Source organism: Dipteris shenzhenensis, chromosome 1 (assembly GCF_047967505.1).
Source record: "Dipteris shenzhenensis isolate YYH24624 ecotype China chromosome 1, Dip_SZ_1.0, whole genome shotgun sequence".
Lineage (NCBI taxonomy): Eukaryota > Viridiplantae > Streptophyta > Polypodiopsida > Gleicheniales > Dipteridaceae > Dipteris > Dipteris shenzhenensis.
In genome coordinates, this window is record NC_141596.1 from 33,293,320 (window position 1) to 33,314,870 (window position 21,551).

At 44.8% G+C, this 21,551-nt stretch overlaps 1 protein-coding gene across 1 annotated transcript in view; it reads left to right on the plus strand.

Annotated features, from left to right (window-relative positions):
• The first annotated feature begins 470 nt into the window (after window positions 1-470).
• Window positions 471-21,551, plus strand: part of LOC147905727 (uncharacterized) — a 61,482-nt gene continuing 40,401 nt past the window's right edge. The window contains exons 1-3 of the mRNA XM_087374290.1: window positions 471-853; window positions 1,425-1,850; window positions 4,721-4,851. Coding sequence (XP_087230416.1) covers window positions 1,811-1,850; window positions 4,721-4,851 — 171 coding nt within the window. The 5' untranslated portion in view covers window positions 471-853; window positions 1,425-1,810. The remainder of the gene's footprint in view (window positions 854-1,424; window positions 1,851-4,720; window positions 4,852-21,551) is intronic.

Consider the following 21,551-nt stretch of genomic DNA (forward strand, 5'->3'; position numbering starts at 1 on the left):
ACATAGTCTCTAACACACATGCACATATGTTGGCAAACATATGACTAGCCACCAATATCCAGCCCCACCAATTAAAAGCCTTTATAGTAGCCTAAGGGGTACAGGTTATATGCTAGCCAAGTGACCTACCACATGGTTCACCCATAAGTGGAGGTATTATTGTTTGGAGAGAGAGAGAGAGAGAGAGAGAGAGTCAGGGAAGGCAATCGATGGTGCAAAATTCTGGTGAACTTGTCTGATGTCCAATCATTTTGACATAAAATTTGTCGATTAGCCTTCAAGGGAGGGAGAGGATGCTCATGAGCAACATCATGAGCATCATCGAGAAGCGAAAAAAAGAGGGGAGGTTGACGAAGGAAGGAGGAAAAGTGAGGATGCCCATCACGATGATGATGCTGATGATGATGAATGATTTTTTACTTCATCATCGTCATCTTCATCTTCATTTTCTATCACCTTTTCTGCTCCATCGCCACCTTTTCAGCCTTCTTCTTCAACTTCACCATCTTCATTCATCTTCATCTTCATCTCCTCTGCTCTCCTCTACCTCCCTCCCCTTCCCTTTCTCCTTCTACGAATCTGCCCATTTGCCACCTTCCCAGATTTCTCTCTGCTCTCTAGCTCAACTTCTTCCTTTCCATCCTCTTCCCCCTTGGTGGCAACTCGCCCACCTCTCAACTCCCCCGCCCTCGATCTCCAACACCTTTCTTCTCCTCCTCAAGCCTTCGTCTCTCCTCTTCCTTCCGATTTAGCGATCTGGGTCCCTCAATTCCTTCACTCTTTCATCGCCAGAACCATCCCGGCCTCTTGGGTGGACTCACTTACAAAGCTTTTTCGAGTGTCGCTTCGAAAGGTGATGTCTCACTGAGTCCGCTGTGCACCCGTTACAGCCGTATCATGACTAAGAGTTCCAGTTCAGGGACCTTCTTAGATTGTTCCAGCTATAGGCTTGTCTTAACGAAACTAGAGTTTCTTCAAGAGTATGGATTACGTCATGAAAGCGTCATCAACTAGACCTGAAGTTCCGCTTTGAACAACTTAATTGACAAGCTCAACATCTCCATAATGTGATCTGCTTTTCTTTTCTTTCCCTCAATCGCATGTAATACCACCCTTCCAGCCCGTTAAGGTGAGAGCAAGGCGGCCCCCTAGGGAGACAGAGTGAAGCAAAATTTCTGGAGACACTTTAAAACTAATTTAGTAGCGATACGTGGCTGCCGATACACACTGAAAGGAAAATTTGTTGCTTGTCTGCTGCGCAAAACTATGTGCAAGTTGCATCTCACATTTTAAAAACTTCTTTCCATTCATTTCATGTTTGAAAGATGGATTTAAAATGAAGTCACAAGCGTGCAGGAAATGTCTGTCCTTCTTGCATACATGTTTACCTTTTCCTTATGTTTGACAAGGCGATTATATAGCAGGCCAGAAGCTCCTTAACAGGGTCTTGAGCAAGTGGTTAATCTGGCACAATGAGATGACTGGAAAGGTTGGGGTTGGCACTTCATAACCATAAGGGTCTGGAGTCTTTGGAGATTAGAAGAACCAAACGACAAAGCAAAGGACTTACAGCAGCGGCAGACAAGGCAGGGGGTGCTTTGAGATTGAAGAGAGTGCTGGATTCGTGACAGAGATATAACAGCTAGACAGTTGGACACATTTCAAGCTTTGCATTTGTTCTACATCTTGAAAGCGGACATTTGCTGGAGCACTGGTCTAGATGTGGTTGATGGACTGAACGGCATGGCAAGCACCTGACAAGTGAGAGGATTTGAATACTTTTGACCGCATTTTGGACAAAGTGGTATCAATGGTGAGCATCAGGAAGCGGCGACATGTTGGCATACTAGGTACTGTAATACATACTGCAAGTGGTGGGCATGCCTATTTAATTCCACGTTTGTGTGTGTGTGTGTGTGAGAGAGAGAGAGAGAGAGAGAGAGAGAGAGAGGACTTGATTTTGATTCGATTTAATGTCCATTGGACACCCAACAAGATCTATTTGACAGCAGTGATAACACCTCAACAAAGTGCAGTCTACAAAGAGCTTGCGTAGTGACATAATCCACATGTCATGTCCTAAGATTTCTTGCCAGATCCAAAACTTACCTGGTACACTGTCAGTACTCAGGTAGATCACCTGTTTGACTGGTGGTTCAAAAGAGACCTGCTTCTTTTGTTGCATACAAGTATATGCTAGCCGTGTGGTTTTGTCTCCTACTTTACTTTGCTCAAAGGCTACATACCCCCTATTTGGGATGGGGTGTGCTTCTATTGCTATTACCACCAGTAAGGATACTATTACTGACAGTAATAAGAATAGTACCAGCAGTACTAATAATATCACTGGCAGTAATACTTCCGCCTGCGACAACTATAAAGCAAGTTCACTGGACCATTTTTACTGCTTTGGTTCGAGAGGTGATTTTCCTCTCTTATCTTAAGCCCATTTGCCCATTTCCCTTGCTTCCATAACCCTCTTGATACCTTCTTTCCGCAGTTCAATTTGTGAAAGTGTTAAGATCTTCATTAATGTGATGATTGGGGTCCCTTTGAGGCTTGCCCTCTTCATGAGGACCTCCTATCTTGCTGAGGCATGCTTAAACTTGGTCAGTGTCTTCTCCTATGTGTCATCCTTTCCCACTCTCCATGCATTCTCAATGTGGGTTTAATCCACCCCAAACTTTGTCGTGCATATATTTCTTGGCCGCCTCCAAAAGGCTGATTGTCTCCTCTTTCATGGCTAACAATTTAGGTAAGGGCTTTATTTTTCTTCCTGCTCTCTTCATCAAAAGTGTCACGGATGACTTTTTGAGCTTTGTGTCAGTTCACTTGCATCCATAATTGACATGAGCTTCCATGTTAGCCTCAGTTTTGGCCTCTATTTTCTTGGAGTCTTGCAAGATCTGTTTGTAACCATTTTTGAGCTCTTCCAGGCTCATTTTCAGGGCTGCTTTTTCAGGTTTGAGGGCTCCCAAAGCCTTAATGCATGAGGCTTGTTCATCCACAGACTTCCTTATGGCAGCATTCTCCTTCTTCAATACTTGCTGCAAATCCAATTGAGTGTCCGTCCTGTCCATGCATAAGGAAATGCACTCCTTCATTTGGGTAATGAAGTCTCTAGTACCTTCATACTTTCCCACTTGGCACTCCAAAGCATTCTATAGCTAAATGGTCCAAATAAATGCAAAAAGAAGCAGTATACATTACTAGTTTTTTGATGGAAAAGTGTTGATGAATTGATGGAAATTGACACTTCTGTCAACTTCCATTGTCTTCCGTGGATGGAACTCTTCCAAATTTGTTGCCTTCTTTTGGATTTCATTTTTGATTTGTGTCATCTTAGGTGGTGAGAGAGAGAGAGAGAGAGAGAGAGAGAGAGAGAGAGAGAGAGATTAACTTCTGCAGTGATAGAACTTGGGACTTGGTGGGGAGCTCCTGGTCCCCCCTCAAGTCCAAGATGTATGTTGCTGAAGGAGATCTAGCCGTATGATACGGTTAATCTTGTCTCGCGGGATCGACTCAGGGGGTGTGTCCATGCTGTACTGAAAGGGGGGGAGCGTGTCCATCTGAATACTGTGCCTCGCAAACCATGTGGATATCTGTGCATACCATGTGTCTGCTCCACTCTCTGCTAGTCGTCTGGATGACTCTAGGGCCAGTCTCGGTAAGTCTCCATCAAGGTAAGTCCCAGACTCTGTGGATGAATGTCACTGTCTGAAAGATGGCATCAACCTGTAGAGGAGTCATGAGACGAACTCTGCCTGCACTATCTCATTTGGGACTGAGGGCTTACTCCGAGTCATCCTGGACCCCATAATCACCTGTAGCCGCTCAAATTTCCTCCACTCGGTCTTCGGTAGATCATATCCCTAGAAGGGTGCTGCATATACGGCAATCGGTCGCACGAGTGTGTCGAAGAGCCAGCCCTTCGTTGGTGGGTCCTGGAAGTGTGCTTGGAATTATTGTCTCTCTAGCCGGGCCAAAGTAGTCTGCCCTCGCGTGAGTCGTGCTTGGGCTGCATGGGTCATCATGAAGAGGGGTCCTATGAAGAAGCAGCAAATGTGTAGGACTACACTATCTCCACTGGCTCACCAAGGTAAGTGAAGCTGAGTTGACGGGCCATTGCATGTGAGTCTTCCCAAGGTTGACTGTCAAGTCTCTCTCTCTCTCTACAGAACACCTCTAGAGCCTCCAGATGTCTCTGCAGCCCTTCCGCTGAAGATGATATAAGGACTATGTCATCAGCGTATAGCAGTATTTGTATCATGAGATCAGCCAGTAGTGATCCCCTGCCTCCTAGGCGGTCTATGAAGGATGTGACCTCATCAATGTAAAGCCCGAAGAGGGTCGGTGAGAGAGAGAGAGAGAGAGAGAGAGAGAGAGAGAGAGAGAGATTCTTTTTGCAATCCTTGAATTGCAATGCAAGTGATTCGATATTGTTCTAGCTTTCAGACTTGGATTGGCTCTAGCATGATGAAAATTTGGAATTTGCGGGGTGCTTAGGACTCATTTTTAAAAAGTTCATACCTTTGCATGATTGGCATTTCATGCATATTTTTTGCCAATCAGAACTTACAATACGATCTTTCACTTTTTTTTTGGTAAAATAAGATAAGCTTGTTACCTGTAACTTAAAAATATCTTGTGAGATGCAGAGCACTCATATGAGATTGATTTTAAACTGGGACATGAATAATATATTGTCTGGGTGATGCAGAAAGGCATAAGGTTCTAAGTCAGATCGCAAGGATCAATGGACAACATCAGTTACTGGAGCCTGTGGTTCAAGTCGTCGAAAGCTCAGGTTTTCAGAGAGGCAGTTTGGAGTATGATGTGGAATTGAAGCCGGTGAGTTTCAACTTTCAAATAAAGTTCTGAAGTTTCTGTCTGTCCTGATTCGAGATTTAGTTTATGTTTGCATGAAAATATTGAGATTGTTATGATTATGATGTGATGCTTCCTATTAATTGACCCAATTTTCAAACTATGCCTCTTGTCAATGTAAACAAATACTTGGTATGATGCCAGGTCTATACCCATGAGTTTTTCTACTGCTCATAGAAATTGGGGGAAATGTTACAAGTTAATTGCAAAGTACTTTTGTGGGAAAGAATTTGGAGCTTTTATTGTTTCTGTGGTTGTTCCAAATTGCAACTAGTAGAGGTGGGCTAAATTGTGTCTGTGAGTGGGAAAAAGTGGGGGGGGGGGTATCCCTGTATTGAAAAAGACACCCGTAGCTTTCAGAATGCCGTAAAGTGGGGTTGGGGAAGTAGGACATAAAAGACACTTGATTTGCCATTATTGGACTTGATCAGTTGCCATTATAAGTTAGACATGTGGAGGTTGCATATTAACTATGTGTGGAGGCTTTGCTGGCAGATGTAGAGGCAGCCAACGTGCACAAGAGGTAAGGTTCTCTAGTCTCAAACACAAGCTCGGCACACTGGCCTCCAACCTTGCTCTTTCCTAGAAGGGTTAAAGCTTAGCAAATATAGCTGATAGGACAGCAGATTGCTCAAATTGGTAGAGTTATGTCACATGCACCAGTGCCAGGCAGAGTGGTAGCGACAACTAGCTGCACAGCCATCAAATCGCAGCAAAGTTGCAGGCCCTTTTGGGGCCGTTCGGTGGCCAATTGACAGGCCCACTGGGTCGTCCAGGGGCAATTGACCTGACCAAAATACCCCCTCATTTCAGGAGGTAGCTCCCAGCCTCCAACAGCGCTTTCCGCCAGCATGCAGTGAGGTTTGGGGTCGTAGTTCTGCAGCATAGCTCCATCTCCCGCATGTCTTAGTTAGGGGAGTGGTCTCAGTGCAGTTTTGTATGCTGATTTGGCAACCATGTATAAATAACTCAGTGTACTATAGTTAGGAAGATCTCTGGTGTCTCTCATATCTATGTTTCCGCTGGCAGCAAAGCTTAGTTATGGGGACTTAGTTAGTAGAGGAGGGAGCATGTCTGGGATTTTATGTAATTTTGTATTTTGTCCCTACCCCAGACTAGTGGTGGCACCATACTCCATTAGCCCCTCCCTCCCAACCTTCATCGCGCATCGGGCTGGCTCCCGTCTTCACCCGTACGCGTTTACACCTTGCGAGGCAAGGTTAGGGGTGATTTTTTTCCCCTCTGTTTTGATAGCTCTTCTGCCTCTTGTGTCTCACAAGCTCTCCTCATGGCCACCCTTAGCACTCAACTGTATGGCTTGGGGTTCTTTGCCCTCGTTACAAACTTTTTCACATCCTTCTGCTCCTTGCAAGTCTACCTCTTGACCAGACTTGTCTCTTAGTTCTAACAGTTACCTCTTACATACTGTGCTCCAGCTTGAAAATTGTATGGGGCAACTTCATCTTGTCTTGAAAATTGCTGTTTCATTATAGCATGCTACGTCCTTTTCATACTCCAACTGATCACCTCTATTTCTCCAAGCTTTAATAGACTTTTTTCGCGTGACAGCGGCCTCTCTGTCTACATGGCTTCTCCACTCAGCTTTTTTAGTCATTGTTGCAGCAGTTGATGGGTCTACCAGTCTTCCATCATGGACCCATCCATCTCAAGCAAGCGTTCAGGGAGCAGGATCATCTCCTTGAGCAGAATAGGCTCTTTTCTGAGCAGCCCAAGTAGGAAAAGAAGACAAAGGAGGATTCAACGACATTGGACCGTTTCCGGCTTCTATTGGAACAGGAACGCCTTAAGGTGGCCGTGCATCGATCCAGATGTCATGCCGACTTGGCTGCATAGGAGGTCTAGTGCAGGTGACCGAGAGAGCAGATGCTTTTACAACACCATCAATTTCTCATGGCCTGCTCATCTGCAATTACCAATGTGAGTTCATCATCCGATGCTCAAGGGTCTTCCATCCTAGAGCACAGTATGGTGGACTATTCTTCTGCAGTACCCATAGACCGCTCATCAGCAAGCAGTCCTTTATGTGCTCAAGAGTCTTCCATCTTCGAGCACAGCTTAGTGTACTATTTTGCAGCAGCTCAGACAATGGTTTTCCTTGGGTCTACCAATCTAGGGGACCATTTAGTTTCCACGGTAGCTACATGCAATGCATCAGGGTCTTCCTTATGCGTGATGGAGTTTATGGTTTTCACCCTTACGAGTGACTATCATGAGATTGAAACTGCACTATGTTGTGTTTTTAGAGGATGAGTTTGGGCATGTTCCTGGATTCATCTAGATATATGCCTCAGGGTCTTCCACCCATGGGGGTAGTGCAATCATTTCCACAGCCATCTCCCAAGGGTCTTCCATCCTTGGGGCCAGCTCAGCTCATTTCGCACGCCTAGATCATGAGACTCTTGGGTCTACCACCCATGGGATCATCCAGCTTCAGTAGCTTATTCTCTTGGAGTTCTTACCCGAGGCGATCAATCAATTCGTGGAGTTACGTCGGATGGGTCTTGGACTTGTCTAGCAGCTTTATCATGTCCAGTCAGTTTCTCTGGGTCTTCCACCTCGAGATCTCAGTCAGCTAGATCAGCTTTAGTAGGGGAGCAGATGGTTTTCACAGCTGTGATCCTTGGAGATATTTCAGACCCATCAGCAGCTGCCATAGATGAGCCTCTTAGGTCCACTATTGGAGTTCTCTATTCACCACAGTTAGTTCTCTTGGGGTTTCCACCCAAGGGGACACCCCAGATGCAACAAATAGGTGTGATGGGTCTTCCACCCATTAGGCCTCTTCATCACTTCGGTTGGTTCATATGGGACTTCCACCCTTGAAGCTCAGTTGGCCACATCAGTTTCAGTTGGCATGACTCCCATTTCACCTTCTCATTAGGAGTGTTTAGGACTAGGGGGCTTAGTTTCCAGTCCCATTGGCCGTGATGCTTAGCACCAGCAGGAGGGATTATCCTCATAACTAGAGTCGCAGGTGTAGCTATTAGTAGTATGGAGGTTGATGATTCCTCGGTAGTCCGTGAGGATAGTCATGCAGTTCCCTCCGCAGCTACCCTTCCTCAGTTCTAAAGGGAGGCAGCAGTCGCAGTTCTAGTCAGCAAAGAGGTTGGCGACGTCTTCCCATTATTGTGTCCGCTTCGAGAGGCTAGTCATATAGTGTCCTCTCCATTAGATCACGAGCCACCAACAGTAGCAGTGACCAGTGTCTACACCGGCAGATCCCTTGGTAATGACAACAGTTCGGTCGATACATCAGAGGTGTGCTCATCAGCCTTAGTACTTCCTCAGTACTCAAGAAGAAGCTGTGCCAGCCATCTCTCACTCCTTTCAAGAGGCATACCAGTCATTCATGGTAGATGAGTTGTTCTCAACAGTTTTGGACATCTCACAGTTCTTTCAGGCAGCACCCCATTCAACCGATTCATCAAAGAGGTGCCCAGCAGCTCTCCCATTCCCTTCGGAGAGCATCCAGTGCAGTCTCCTCCTTAGAACCAATGCCAGTCGCCGCTCAGCTCCTTAGAGAGACATCCACAGTTCCATCTCTCTCGGAGGAGATAGGTATAGTTTCTGCAGCTCCTAGCATAATGCAGGTTTTTCGGGAGACATTTCCATCCAAGTTCTAGATTCTAGGAGGGTGGCAGAGCTTTTATCCTCAGTAATTATCACGCCAGCAGATGAGGTAGGTGCATTCCAGCTTTCTCTCATCGCAGTCATGCAGACAGCAGTACCACAGTGCCCAGGAGTGCATGTGAGTATTCTGGAGTTTCCACATTTTCAGTTTTGGTTGCCTAGCCTCAGTGGCTTTGTCATCACCCTAGCAGTTCCTGGAGTAGTACCATCATTTCTATGTCGGTGGATCTTTTGCAGTGGGGAGGGTGCAGATCAGCAGCAACTGATAGCCAGTTTTATGCCATTAGCCTTCCAGAGTGCAGTGCATCCACATAAGCAGCCTAGTTAGTCCTTAGCAATTCACGAGGACAGCATGCATTTCATATTTTCAAGAGCCTATCTGAGTACCATACCACCTAAGGATAAGAAATTCGTAGTAGTAGCATTGTGGGATGACTGACCTCAACAGTTCGGTTTTCAGTCTTCACGGCTGTACCAGTTCTCAGGAGTTTTTATTAAGCTGCCGTGTTATCATAGCAGAGCATTCATTCCTCAGCCTCTTGGAGCGGTACCAGATTAGTCCTAGTGCCAGACTGTTATTTCCCCGTTCTTTGGGAGGATAGTCAAGTTTCGAGCAGCAGATGGTCATCACGATAATATTTGTTTGGCAGATCCACTCAGTCCCCCTCAGCAGCTATCATCATCTAGAATTTAAGCAGGAGGGAATGCCACATGCACTTCTACACTAGGGAGCATTGTGACACACAGTTTGACCCATTTGTTGTACGCCATGATCCCGTTGTGAGCCCTAGTCCAGGGGCGAGTCAGGCACGAGCTACGGGGGCCCATTCCCAGTTCCCAAAATCACAAGCCACAGTGTAGGAGTTTGGCTTGCTAGGGCAAAGCGGTGAGAGGTATCACATGCACCCCTATACTAGGGAGCATTGTGACAGACAGTCTGACCCATTTGTCGTACATCGTGACTCCATTGTGAGCCCTAGTCCAGGGATGAGTCAGGCACGAGCTGCGGGGGTCCATTCCCAATTTCCAAAATCACAAGCCATGGTGGAGCGGTTTGGGTCACCATGGCAAAGTGTTGTGAGGTATCCACCTAGCAACAAGTTTTGAAGAGGGGAATATCACATGCACCAGTGCCAGGCACAAGTGGCAGTGACAACTAGCTGCACAACCATCAAATCACAGCAAAGTTGCAGGCCCTTTTGGGGCAACTTGGCGGCCAATTGGCAGGTCCACTGGGTTGTGTAGGAGAAACCTTCAACAGGAACCGCATCGGGTCAATTGACCCAACCCAAACAAGTCGGTCAACCGACCCTGCAGGTTGGTCAACTGACTGGTCTGGTTGGTCAACCTACCAGCAATTCGGCCCATGTACCAGCCCTATATAAGGGGCTCTTTGCTCCTCATTTCAGGAGGCAGCTCCCAGCCTCCAACATCACTTTCAGCCAGCATGCAGCGAGGTTTGGGGTCGTAGTTCTGCACCATAGCTCCATCTCTCGGGTGTTGTAGTTAGGGGAGTGGTCTCAGCACAGTTTTGTATCCGATTTGGCAACCATGTATAAATAAAGCAGTGTACTATAGTTAGGAAGATTTCTAGTGTCTCTCATGCTTGAGTTCTCTTTCTACATTTTATCTATGTTTCTGCTTTGCAAGTCCCTGCATGTTACAAGTTATCACTATAGCAGTAGGCCACAACCTCGACGAAGTTAGAAGAAAATCACATTTTCTGCTGATATGGCAAAAGCATATACCTAGATGAATCCGAAACATACCCAAATTATCATATGAAATCAAAATAAACAGTGCAGTTCAACCTTTTGTTTTTTGCCCACAAGGTAAAAACCCTGGATGGTCCACCTGGTTGATAGCGGAAGCTTCATTGAGAGATTGTTGACAACCTTTGAAATTGAACGAAACTTCGACATGAAGCTTTGGGCAGTTCTGCCCAATCGGCTTCAGCCTCTTTTGTTTAATCCTTAGATAAATTCATTCTCGTATATCCATTCTCCTTTTGTAGACTCACGTCCATGCTGTGCTTGTATGCCTTCGTGTGGTAGGCTTCTTTTCATTGGCTATGTTGTCCTTTGGGGACTCCAGAATCTGCTCATATGATCCTGAATGACATCCATTCTTCCAGCGTGGGTTGGACTCCCTATGAAGCAACTTTCGGCAAGAAATTCAAGTCCCTTCTCACTAGGACATCCAAGAAGGTATACGGAGCTGATCGTATCACAGAGGCCTATGAGGAGATCATGAAGTTAGTAAAGGACCACATTGCCAAAGCCCAAGAGACCTACCGAACGCAAACCAACAAGCACAGAGTTACAAGGAAGGTCAGTGGGTCTATCTTGGGATAATGAAAAAGCTTCTCAAGTGGATTGGAAGGAAATTCCCAAAGCTTTCTCATCAGAGTTTGGACCTTTTCCAATCATCAAGGTTGTGAATGATGTGGCCTGAAGTTGTAATTACCTTCGACATGGCCAGTGTTTCGTGTGTCATGGATCAAACCATATGTGGGTCTAGCACTTACCACAGTACTAGATGCGGAGCAGCCTGAAATTGTTGATGAGGCCAAGATCGTTGAACCTGGGCAGATTTTACTTCATTGGTTCAAAAGAGGGACATGCAATTGACAATGTTTGTAGTTCAAGAACAGAGGCTCCCACGAAGCACCATGGGTGGAAGAGGATTTTTCACAGATTATCCAGACCTCCTTGCAGTGTAAAGGAAGCCTTTTCTCTACCCTAGTTTGAGTTTCAGCAGAAGGTGATGTCATGGGCATTCACAAGTCCGTGGCCATCGTGGACTGCCACGAGGTTAGCTAGCGCAGCCATTGCCACACAAGCAGCCACGTGGAATGCCACACAGGCAGCCATGTGGAATGCCACGCAGGCAGCCATGTCAGTAGGCTGCCACGCAGGCACCAGACAGATCAGCAGCAGTACAGGCCGTGTAGGAGCTGCCACGTTTCAGTGCTGATGTCAGCAGTCAGTGCTGATCGCCACATGGATTGGCTGGTGCCACATCAGCAGGTTGGGGCAGGTTCTAGGGTCAATGCGACAGACTGATCCAGTAGGTATAGGCAGCCTTCCAGTCGGCCATTTTTCCAGGTCCAAGGGCGCCTATAAAAGGCAGCCCCCTCATCCACTTCTGGGCCTTCAGTGCTGAGCTCAGCAGCCAGGATTCCCTGCAGCAGACCAGCAGGGTAGCCTTGGATCTACTGGGATCAGCTAGTGAGGATTGACCTCCTCTCTACAGTTCTAGTTTCCATTACAGTTTTGTAGTGAGGGTTTCACCCCTTCATACAGCTGTATATTCCACCCATTGTATGTGTGAGCATTTTTTTAAATACTATGGTCGACACCCACTGTTGGGTGCTGATGACGTCAGTGGGGATGTCTAGTAGCTAGTCCCTGCTATGCATGATGGAGTTTATGGTTTTCAATGCAACCTCGTTGATATAAAACTACTGCAAACACTCTCTCTCTTGCTGTCCCTCTCTCCCTCTCTCTACAGATACACTAGGGCCCAGGACGATCGTCGGGCTGGACCCTTCCAAAGGTTGATTTGTGCCATGAAAAGCTTAGCCATATGATCTGCCTTTATGGTTTAACGAACCGGAATGAAATGAGCTTGCTTGCTGAATCTATAAATTCCCTGACTTTGATCTTGGCAAATAAAAAATGAAGTCCATTGCAATACTTTCCCACGGTGCCTGAGGCATGTGAAGAGGCATAAGTAGGCCAGGTGCCTTCCGTCTATCACACTTCACTTTTTGACACGTAAGGCATTCAGTAACAAACTGATGTATATCTTTCCGCATCCCTGGCCAAAAGAAATACCTCTCTAGTGCTTGAGTTGTTGATGTAATTCCTCTATGCCCAGCATAGGGAGGTGCATGGCATTCTTCCAAAATCTTTTTCCTCATCTCTTGGGTGATGCATAGGCAGTAATCTTTCATTAGATACCCATCTTTCAGGGAATAGTGACTGGTGGACTGCCCCTCTTGCATTTGCTGTATAATCTCTCCAAAATCTACATCATTAGCATATTGTTCTCTCATGTCTTCCAGGTCCTGATGATAAGCAATAGTCACATTGTTGACCTGGGGTCTTCGGGACAAGGCATCTGCCACTCTGTTCCGAACTCCTGGAGTATGGACAATCTGAAAATTGTACATTGACAGCATGTTTGCCCATTTCATAGGCTTCTCGGAAAGCTTTGTCTGAGTCAAAAAGTATCTCAGACTTTGGTGATTTGTTTTAACAGTAAAGTCTGCACCCAAAAGATAATGCTTCCAAGTACGGATGGCATGAATTACAGCCAATAACTCTTTCTCATAGATTCCCAGATATCTCTCTGCATCTCGGAGTCTCCTGCTCTCATAGGTCACTACATGACCATTCTGATGCAATGCAGCCCCAACACATTCCCCACAAGCATCACAATCCACATCAAATGGCTGATATAAATCTGGAACTATCAAGATTGGTTTTGTGGTCAGCCTCTCTTTGAGTGTGATGAATGCTGTCTTTTGAGGAATTCCCCATTTGAAAGCTGCATTTTTCTTAGTAAGATCGTGGAGTGGAGCAGCTATATCCACAAAATGCTTGATAAATCTTTTGTAGTAAGAACACATGCTTGGGAAACTTCGAACTTCATGCACAGTTTTCAGCTCTGGCCATTTCTGAATGGTGCGGATCTTTACCAGATCCATCCGTATCCCATCTTTGGATATTATATGCCCCAAATAATGGATCTCTTCCAAAAAGAATTCACTTTTCTTGCTGTTTGCATAGAGTTGATGATTTCTCAGCTCTTGAAACACTGTAGCAAGATGTTCCTTGTGCTCTTCTTCGGACTTAGAAAAGATAATAATGTCATCGAAGAAGGTACCAGTGAATTGTCTGTAGGGTCGAAAAATGCGATCCATCATCCTATTGAAAGTAGCTAGGGCATGTCAATTCAAAAGGCATCACCAGATATTCATACAACCCAAAACCAGTGCGGAATGCTGTCTTATGGAGATCTTGAGGCTGTATTCTCACTTGGTGATAACCACTGTTTAAGTCTATCTTGCTGAAAACTGAAGCTCCATTTAATTGATCTAGCACATCATCAATGCGTGGAATAGGGAATCTAATCTTGATGGTCATTTTGTTCAGTGCGCGGTAATCGACGCACATACGGAATGAGCCATCTTTCTTTTGTACTAGCAGTACAGGGAACAAAAAGGAGAAGAACTGGGCTGAATCAACCTCTTGGACAACAAATCCTGCACCTAAGTGATAATCTCCTCTCGCTGAGTTGCACTAACTCTGTATGGGGGCCTATTGGGTGGCTTGCTGCCAGGAATGAGTTCTATGCCATGATCCTCAAGTCTCTCAGCTGGCAAAGCATCGGAAAAGCAATCTTTAAAATTTTCAAGAAACTGAAATTTATTCTGATCTGCCTCACTTATTTCAGCATGCATTTCCATCTCTCTCTCTTTTACAAAAACCATGTAAGTTGAAACTGCAGACTTTATTTCTTTTCCAACAGAACTATTTGATACAATGGGAATAGTTTCCCCTCTATTTCTAGCAACCACACGATGTACTTTGCCCCTATGTACAAACTCCAGCACTCTTTCAGGAAGGGTCAACTTCACTGCCTTGCGATGAAACCAAGGCATACCCAAGACTACATCATGATGTTTTAGTGGAGAAATGAAGAAGTCTTCCTGATCCACATAACGCTGTACATGAAGACGGAGCTTCCCTATGAAGGGAGTGACTGGCAGAGGGTTCCCACAGAACATCTGGTCGGCATCGAGAGCCTTGCCCAACTCCTCCGTCTTTACTCCCAGCCTCAGGGCTAGATCCTCTGATAGCGCTTGCTAGTCTCTGAATTCTGGGTTTGAAACATGACCCAGTATGTCAGGAGTTCCTCTTGCCATTGGCTTGTATGGTCCCCGTGGCTTCTCTGTCTCTTTTCCCTTCGAAGTTGAAGGCTTTTCTGGGCACTGGGCAGCCACATGCCCCTCTTTGCCGCATTTGAAGCATTTACCCTCTTTCTTGAAAGTTTCAATCTGTTCAGGGGTAAGCTGTGGTCTTCCCTTATAGGGCTTTTGCACTTGGTTTGCCCTCGGCTTTTGAGGCTGAAATCCCCTCTTCTGAGCCTTGGGAAACTCTCTTGTTTCAAACTTGGGGATCGTTGGCTTTTTATTCCCCGATAACCCTGCCTGTAATGAAGGCACACTAGTAGGATCCTGCATGTACATAGGACTAGCCACATTGGCTAAATGTGTGAGATCTGATATTTCTTTAATATCTTTAGTGCTAACTTGGGCCTGTATCTTTGGAGTGAGTCCTGCCCTGTACTTCTTGAGTTGAGTCTTGTCAGAAATATTCTTGAAAGGCGAAACCTGCAAGTATGCGTCCCAAAATTTCTGGTTGTAAGACTCAACTGTATCTTGTGCTTCCATATGAATGCTCTCCCAACCCAGAAGGACATGATCCTGAAACTGTTTGGGAATAAACTGTTTATAGAAAGCTTTCTTGAAGTCCTTCCATTTCCTGGGGGCTACATAGTTGGCTGTTTTAGCTATCCACCATGCACTGGCTGTACCAGTCAAGTGCAAATCAACCGTACAAAGCTTTGAGGACTCACTGAAATTTTCCAAGCTGAAGGCAGCATCAAACTGCCTTATGAACTGCATAGCCTTTTCAGCTTGGCCGTACTGGCCATTGTAAGTGGCAAATCTTATTGACTTCCCACCATCCTTGAATTCTTTAGTCTCTGCCTTCCCGCTGGACTTTTTCTTCTTCTTCTTGGGCTCTGAAGATCTCGAAGAAGGAGGTGATGTCGAGGATGAAGAGGTAGAGCTAGAAGATGAAGACAAATTGGATGAACTGTGATGATGCTTCGCCTTTTTCTTCTTGGGAAGAGGACCTGCTCTTTTTCTCTTTTTGCCCAATTCTTCTTGATCTGCTCCAGAGGGAGGCTTCCTAGCTTTCCCTCAAAAAGAGGTTGTACCATCCTGCGAAAAAAGGGATCGCTTGTTACCTCTCCCAACTGAGTAATCAACTCTCTGTAGGTATTCTCTTTATTTATCGGTTAGACTCTGCCATTCCCTCATGGGATGATTGGGCATGCTGCTGTGAAGCCATCTCTGTAACTTGTCTAAGATTTGCAACTCTCACACACACACTGTGTAAGCAACTGATGCACTCAGCCTCTGCTTTTCAAAGAGAAAAATACCTCAACAAGAGGTGTCTTGCATTCACAACTTGTGCAGTGCCGGGCTGTCAACTTAAGGCATAAACTCAAAGCTATGTGCCCCTTTTTTGGCTATTGCAAATGACATTCAAAAGGCATCTGTTTTTTCCCTTTGTCACTGCTCAAAGGTATGCATTTCTTTACGTGTGCGAATCTGTGATTTCTTTGCTTTTCTGCTATTTTTCTGATAGGAAAAAGTTTGACAGATAAGTGAAAATTGATGGCTAGAACCGTCTCTGCAACTGTCTTTTTTTTTCTTTTTGGACAGTAAGTGGATGGGTAACCGGTTGGTTACACTAACCAGACTAGTTTTGGTCTGGTTTGGTTGGCTCCCAATTGGGCCTTAACCCACTGTGGTTTGGTTAACCAGCTATAGTCTGGTTAACTACACCCAGAGTCAGTTGGTCAAACCTGTTCCACTAACCAGTTTGGTTTGGTTGGGCCAACTAACTGGACCTCTGACCGGGGTTAGCTAACTAGAGTTACACTAACCACGGGTTAGCCACCTATCTGCCACGTGTCAGTGCCACATTAGCATCTGTGTTGGTTGCCACGTGTACTGTTGAGTTGGTTGCCACGTCAGCTCTGTGCATGCACTGCTACGTCAGCTGGTGTCCTCAGTGCCATGTCACTTGCCACGTGTTAGGTCACACAGGTGTGCCATGTCAGTTGGCTACCTTGCCTACCACGTCAGCTTGGCTACCACATTAGCCTAAGGTCAAGAAGTGATGGAAAATTTTTCCTGCAGCGTCACACGTCAACGGAGATACCCATGGGCATTTGCAGGTGATGAACGTAGGAATGCCTCTCTGTAGTGCATGCACGACACCTTAAACGTGAACGTTCCAGTCAAATGACCTGTGCAAATCAATGAGCATAGGCACCTCCGTTGCTCACGTCATGCGACAGATCGCTGCCAATTTTCGACACCATGCAAGAAGCCATCTCGCCAGTGTTTTTCCGCCTCCAGTCCTAGTGTCAAATGATGAGGGTACTCGGTGAGTTCACGTATCCCGCGCCTGATTACAACGTTTCGAACCTCACAAGAGCTCGACAGCAATCTCTGGTAGCATCTCTGGAAGGCAACACAAATACCCAGTGCCCACCATTTTCCCACTGTTTGTCACTTAACAAAAATACCCGGAAGAGCACGACGCCGTTCGGCTTTTTTTTTTGCGTAACTGACCGTCGATGACGACCTTCCCTTAAGGCTTACTTTCCGTCAGGCGTTCTACGCCAAAGCCTGCACTCTTCAATCTTACTTGGATCGTCATTTCCTAGGAAGAAAATGAGACCTTATGCTCTGATACCAATGCAACCTCGTTGACATAAAACTACTGCAAACACTCTCTCTCTTGCTGTCCCTCTCCCCCTCTCTCTACAGATATACGAGGGTCTAGGACGATCGTCGGGCTGGACCCCCCTAAAGGTTTTTATTCATCAAGAGAATCTGAGTACTCTTAAGAGTTCAGCGTAGAGTTGTCTGATACAAATTCAAACATGAATCCATTTTTTACAAGAGCTTCAAGCTCATTCTAAAATGGCAACATGCCACTTGTCTAAAGGCCTCCAAAATACTTGCTATGCTCCAAATTGCTTGGGTCTTTAGTCCCTCATAATACGTGCAACAATTAATTAAAGCGCACCACCATGGCACCCATTAATTGTTAGCGCTTTGCATGCAAATAATAAACTGTGGACTAATCCTAGTCACAGGTGGGCGTCCCCACTGGATAAACATGTGAACAAAACATAGAACACAATTCTTGGTCGATTGAAGTCAACCCTCTTGGTCGTAATTAAGGGGCTTTGACCAATGGTCATGGCCCCTTAATTATGGCCAAGTCTCTCCAACCGAAGCTGGCACATCTCTCCAACCGAAGTTGGCACAACTTGGTTAACTGTAGTTAACCCTCTTGGCGCATGCCAAGTCTCATTGATCGAAGTCAACACTCTCTGACCGTAGTCAGCTCTGTGGTTCTCTGTTTAACCGCAGTTAATCCTCTTGGTAATAAACTAAGTCTCCCCGATCGAAATGAGGCTTATTTGACCAGAGTCAAGTGTCTTTGACCGTAGTAAATTCTTTGACCATTAAAAGAACTCTTTGACCATAATTAACACAAATGAAAACTCTTTAATTATGATTAGATAAATGGTCAACTGTACTTTGACTTAGGATATTTACATTTGTGGTGACATTCAACCTTATAAGTGACTATCATGAGATTGAAATCGCACTATGTTGTGTATTTAGAGGATGAGTTTGGGAATGTGCTTGTATTCATCTAGGTATATATTGAAGTCAATGTGCCAATCGGAGAGTCAACGAATGTACCGAGATCAGAGAAATGATATTTGACTGTTCGGGACAGTCAAAAGAGTATTCCCCCGCTGTCGAAGCCTCAAGTCAATGTACCAGAGTGTCGGCACAGTCGAAATGACTTGTGGGTAAGCTCGGGAAGCTCAAATCACTGGTGGAGGTCATGGGAGTCCAAATCTGAGTAAAAAATGCCAAAAAGTAGCCTAAAACTGCTTGGAATCGCCTTCTGACAAGTTGTACGGACTCCTGGCACTGTCTCTCATGTGCCTGTAGAGGTCTGTATGTCCGTACAGCTGTACGGATAAAAAATCAAAATTTTTTCCTCAGAAATGGTGCGGGACAGGGTCGTTTATGTTTGAGCAGTGCCAAAATGTCAAAAAACGTCAAAATCGTACCTCAAAAGATCAAAAAACAGCTGCTGGACTGCTTCAAAACAAGTTTTTGGCAACCAACTGACGAGGAATGTCCGCCAATGCTGAGGGAGAACCACGAACTGATGCGGGAGTGAGCTGAACTCACAAACGAGGAACCATGGCGAGGCTAAGGGAAGGGAGGCTCTACCTTAGAGGAGAGGGAAGCTTCCATTTGTAGGCTTCTCTCATCCTCTAGATAGAGCAAGAAGAAGGGGGAGGTAGGAAGGGAGGCTCTGATACCACATGAAGGGACATGGTGGAGAGAGGGAGAGAGAGAGAGTAGGCTAAGGAGAGAAGAAGTGATATCAAAAGGAGACATAATGAAATGACTAGAGCAATGAACAAAAATAAAAGTACTCACATGTAGACCAAAGAGCTTGTAGCTTGATACTTGATTGATTTGACACTAGACAAGTACAGCTCTTATATAAGAGCACACACACACACATATGAACACCTATGCATATGGGATAACTCCCAATATGACACGTGGCATCCATAGGACACACTAGACTAGAACTCACACTAGAACACACTAGAACACACCAAACTGACTCAACTTGGCTTCATATTCTAACACACACACACATATATATATATATATATATATATTCCTCTTTGGAGGCCCGCTATATTCTCTCCCTCTGATTCTCTCACTCACATCCACAGCATCACTTGTGTATTGAGTGCATCATTCTATTAGTTCAGTTAGTGTTGAGCCTTAGAGAGAGTGAGTCAATCTATCTCACGCTACGTTGTTAGTGTTTTTACTGTGTTAACTTCCTTCATTTTGCACATGTTTGATTCGGGTGTGATTTGAATGAGGAGAGCGATGTGTGTTCAATTCGGGTTGTGATAAGAAGTTTTGGGTGGTGACAAATGTCATGCTCGTTTTCTGTAAGCCAATACATCCAAGTACTTCCATGCTTTTTCGTGTGGCGACTTATGATCAAAAGTCTCTATCTTAAACAAAGTAGCCTAATATTGATGCGTGTGATCTTTGATCTTTAAAAATTTTGTGGAAGAAAATGCTTCATTTGCTCTTTGATTCCGTCCCATAGCTCCTTCCTTACAAGCTTCGAGAGAGGAGCTGAACCCTCTTGCAAAGTCCATTTTAGCCCATTCATAGGGTGTCTCGTACAAAATAAGTATCCATACCACAAATCCAAGTAAAAAAACTTCCGGTTTGTATTATACTTCGGAATAGTGAAAGGTTTAGATCTTGTCACGATATTAGTGAACGACGATGCCTTTTCTCTTTTTCATGCTCTCTTCCCTTGCATTCACCACTTGTAACCAAATCTTACCATGTTTGTCCTTCTTTTCATATTTGCTTAGAGACTTTCTTGAACCAAATACTTGCTACAAGAAGTCACACGTCTCTTCAAAATTTTATATGTTCTATATGAAGGAGTTGAAGAAGTCCAAAGAATCTACATTGTCCCGAGATGCTTTCCATGCCTTCTTTGAAGCTTTTGACCCAATTGTAGGAGGGGGCTGACTTGTGAGCCCCATTTTGTTCCCTTTGATCCTTTTGTCTTTCTTTTTGAATTTAGAAGAGGCCGAATCTTTCTTCTTCCTTTCCCCCTTCTTAAAGTCTTTAAAAGAAATATTAGCTTGTTATTAGCTAGATATTTAAATCATATGGAAATCACACAAGATTCAACAAGGCTATCTTTTCTAAGAATTTTTAGGAATGCTCATTTGGGAGAGACTAAATGAAATACTATACTCTTCACAAGTAGTTGTAGCTTGACTGAAGAGAATGTGGACTACTTTTTGATTGGCCTTCTGTTTTAGTGCCACCCGTCATGGCTGAGCCTGCCCTTCTCTTGTAGAGTGTTGATAGAAACTCTGTACAAAGACTTTGTGTATAAATGGATGCGCAAGTGTGCATGGGTGAACCAAGATCTAGTGCCAAGATAGCACCGATTACTACCATCCGATGTTTTCTGGATGAGAACAAATATCTCTTAAAGTACTTCGATGGCACTGTCTGATCCAAGGTAGAGAAGGCGCCACGAAGTGTACATGAGGCTAAATGTCAACTAGAAGGTGCAACCGGGGTTTTTGGAAGCACACCACAATTTTCAAGAGGGGATTTGGCCGGCTAGAATTACATGGTGTTACACAGCAGAGGTCGGGTTTTGGTAATTGCAGCAATGAAACAAGAATGTGTAATGGTTTTATTATAGGAAGGAAAAGGGAGTTGTCGAGTGTGCACAGATGCAAATGGCACGTAGAGATGAGGAAGATATGTTTTTGCACATGGCATGCAGAGATGAGGAAGATACGATCAAAAACATCTTGGAGGGTTTGACTGTCTTGAAGAGCATGTGAGCAGTGAAGAAAAGCATGGGCTAGCGAAAAGAGGAACATACTTATGAAGGAGGTGTGTGAGACAGAGGTTGTCACCTGTAAAGTTAGTCAGAAAAGTTATCACCTATAAAGTTAGTCAGAAAAGTAGCAAGCTGAAATGCAAATAAAAAAGCATGAAAGCAATTTTTTCTAGATTGTTAACATTGTGATGGGTGACAATCTAGATTAAATGTTACTAGGTCTAATAATAAGCCTATATGTAACTCTTAATAAAAGGTTGGGTTGCCCCAAGACTCCTCTCTCTTTGTGGGGGACTAGAAAAACGTATTTGAAAGCTACCCTTACATTTAATTAGTTCGCTTATAAAAGTCAAACTTAAGGGATGGCTAGGCTTCCTTGGACTCAGAAACCAAGCTAAGGATCTTAAAATTTAACCAAAATTTTCTTGAGTGATTCTGAACATGGGCTAATGCTATATACGATTGTAAATGCTTAGAAACAATGATTACTGTTTTTCTTGATTAAACATCTTGGAGGCATGCTGATTAAAGCTTAGCATACTCTAATGGTCTCGAATCCCCTCATATGCTTTGTATACCCCCATCACGGCTAAGTCTCACTCCCTAAGCCACTGAGAAATGGTTTCTATCTATACCAGTGAGTAGGCCTTGCGGTGTGTGTGCTTGTTGATATAACAATCTGGT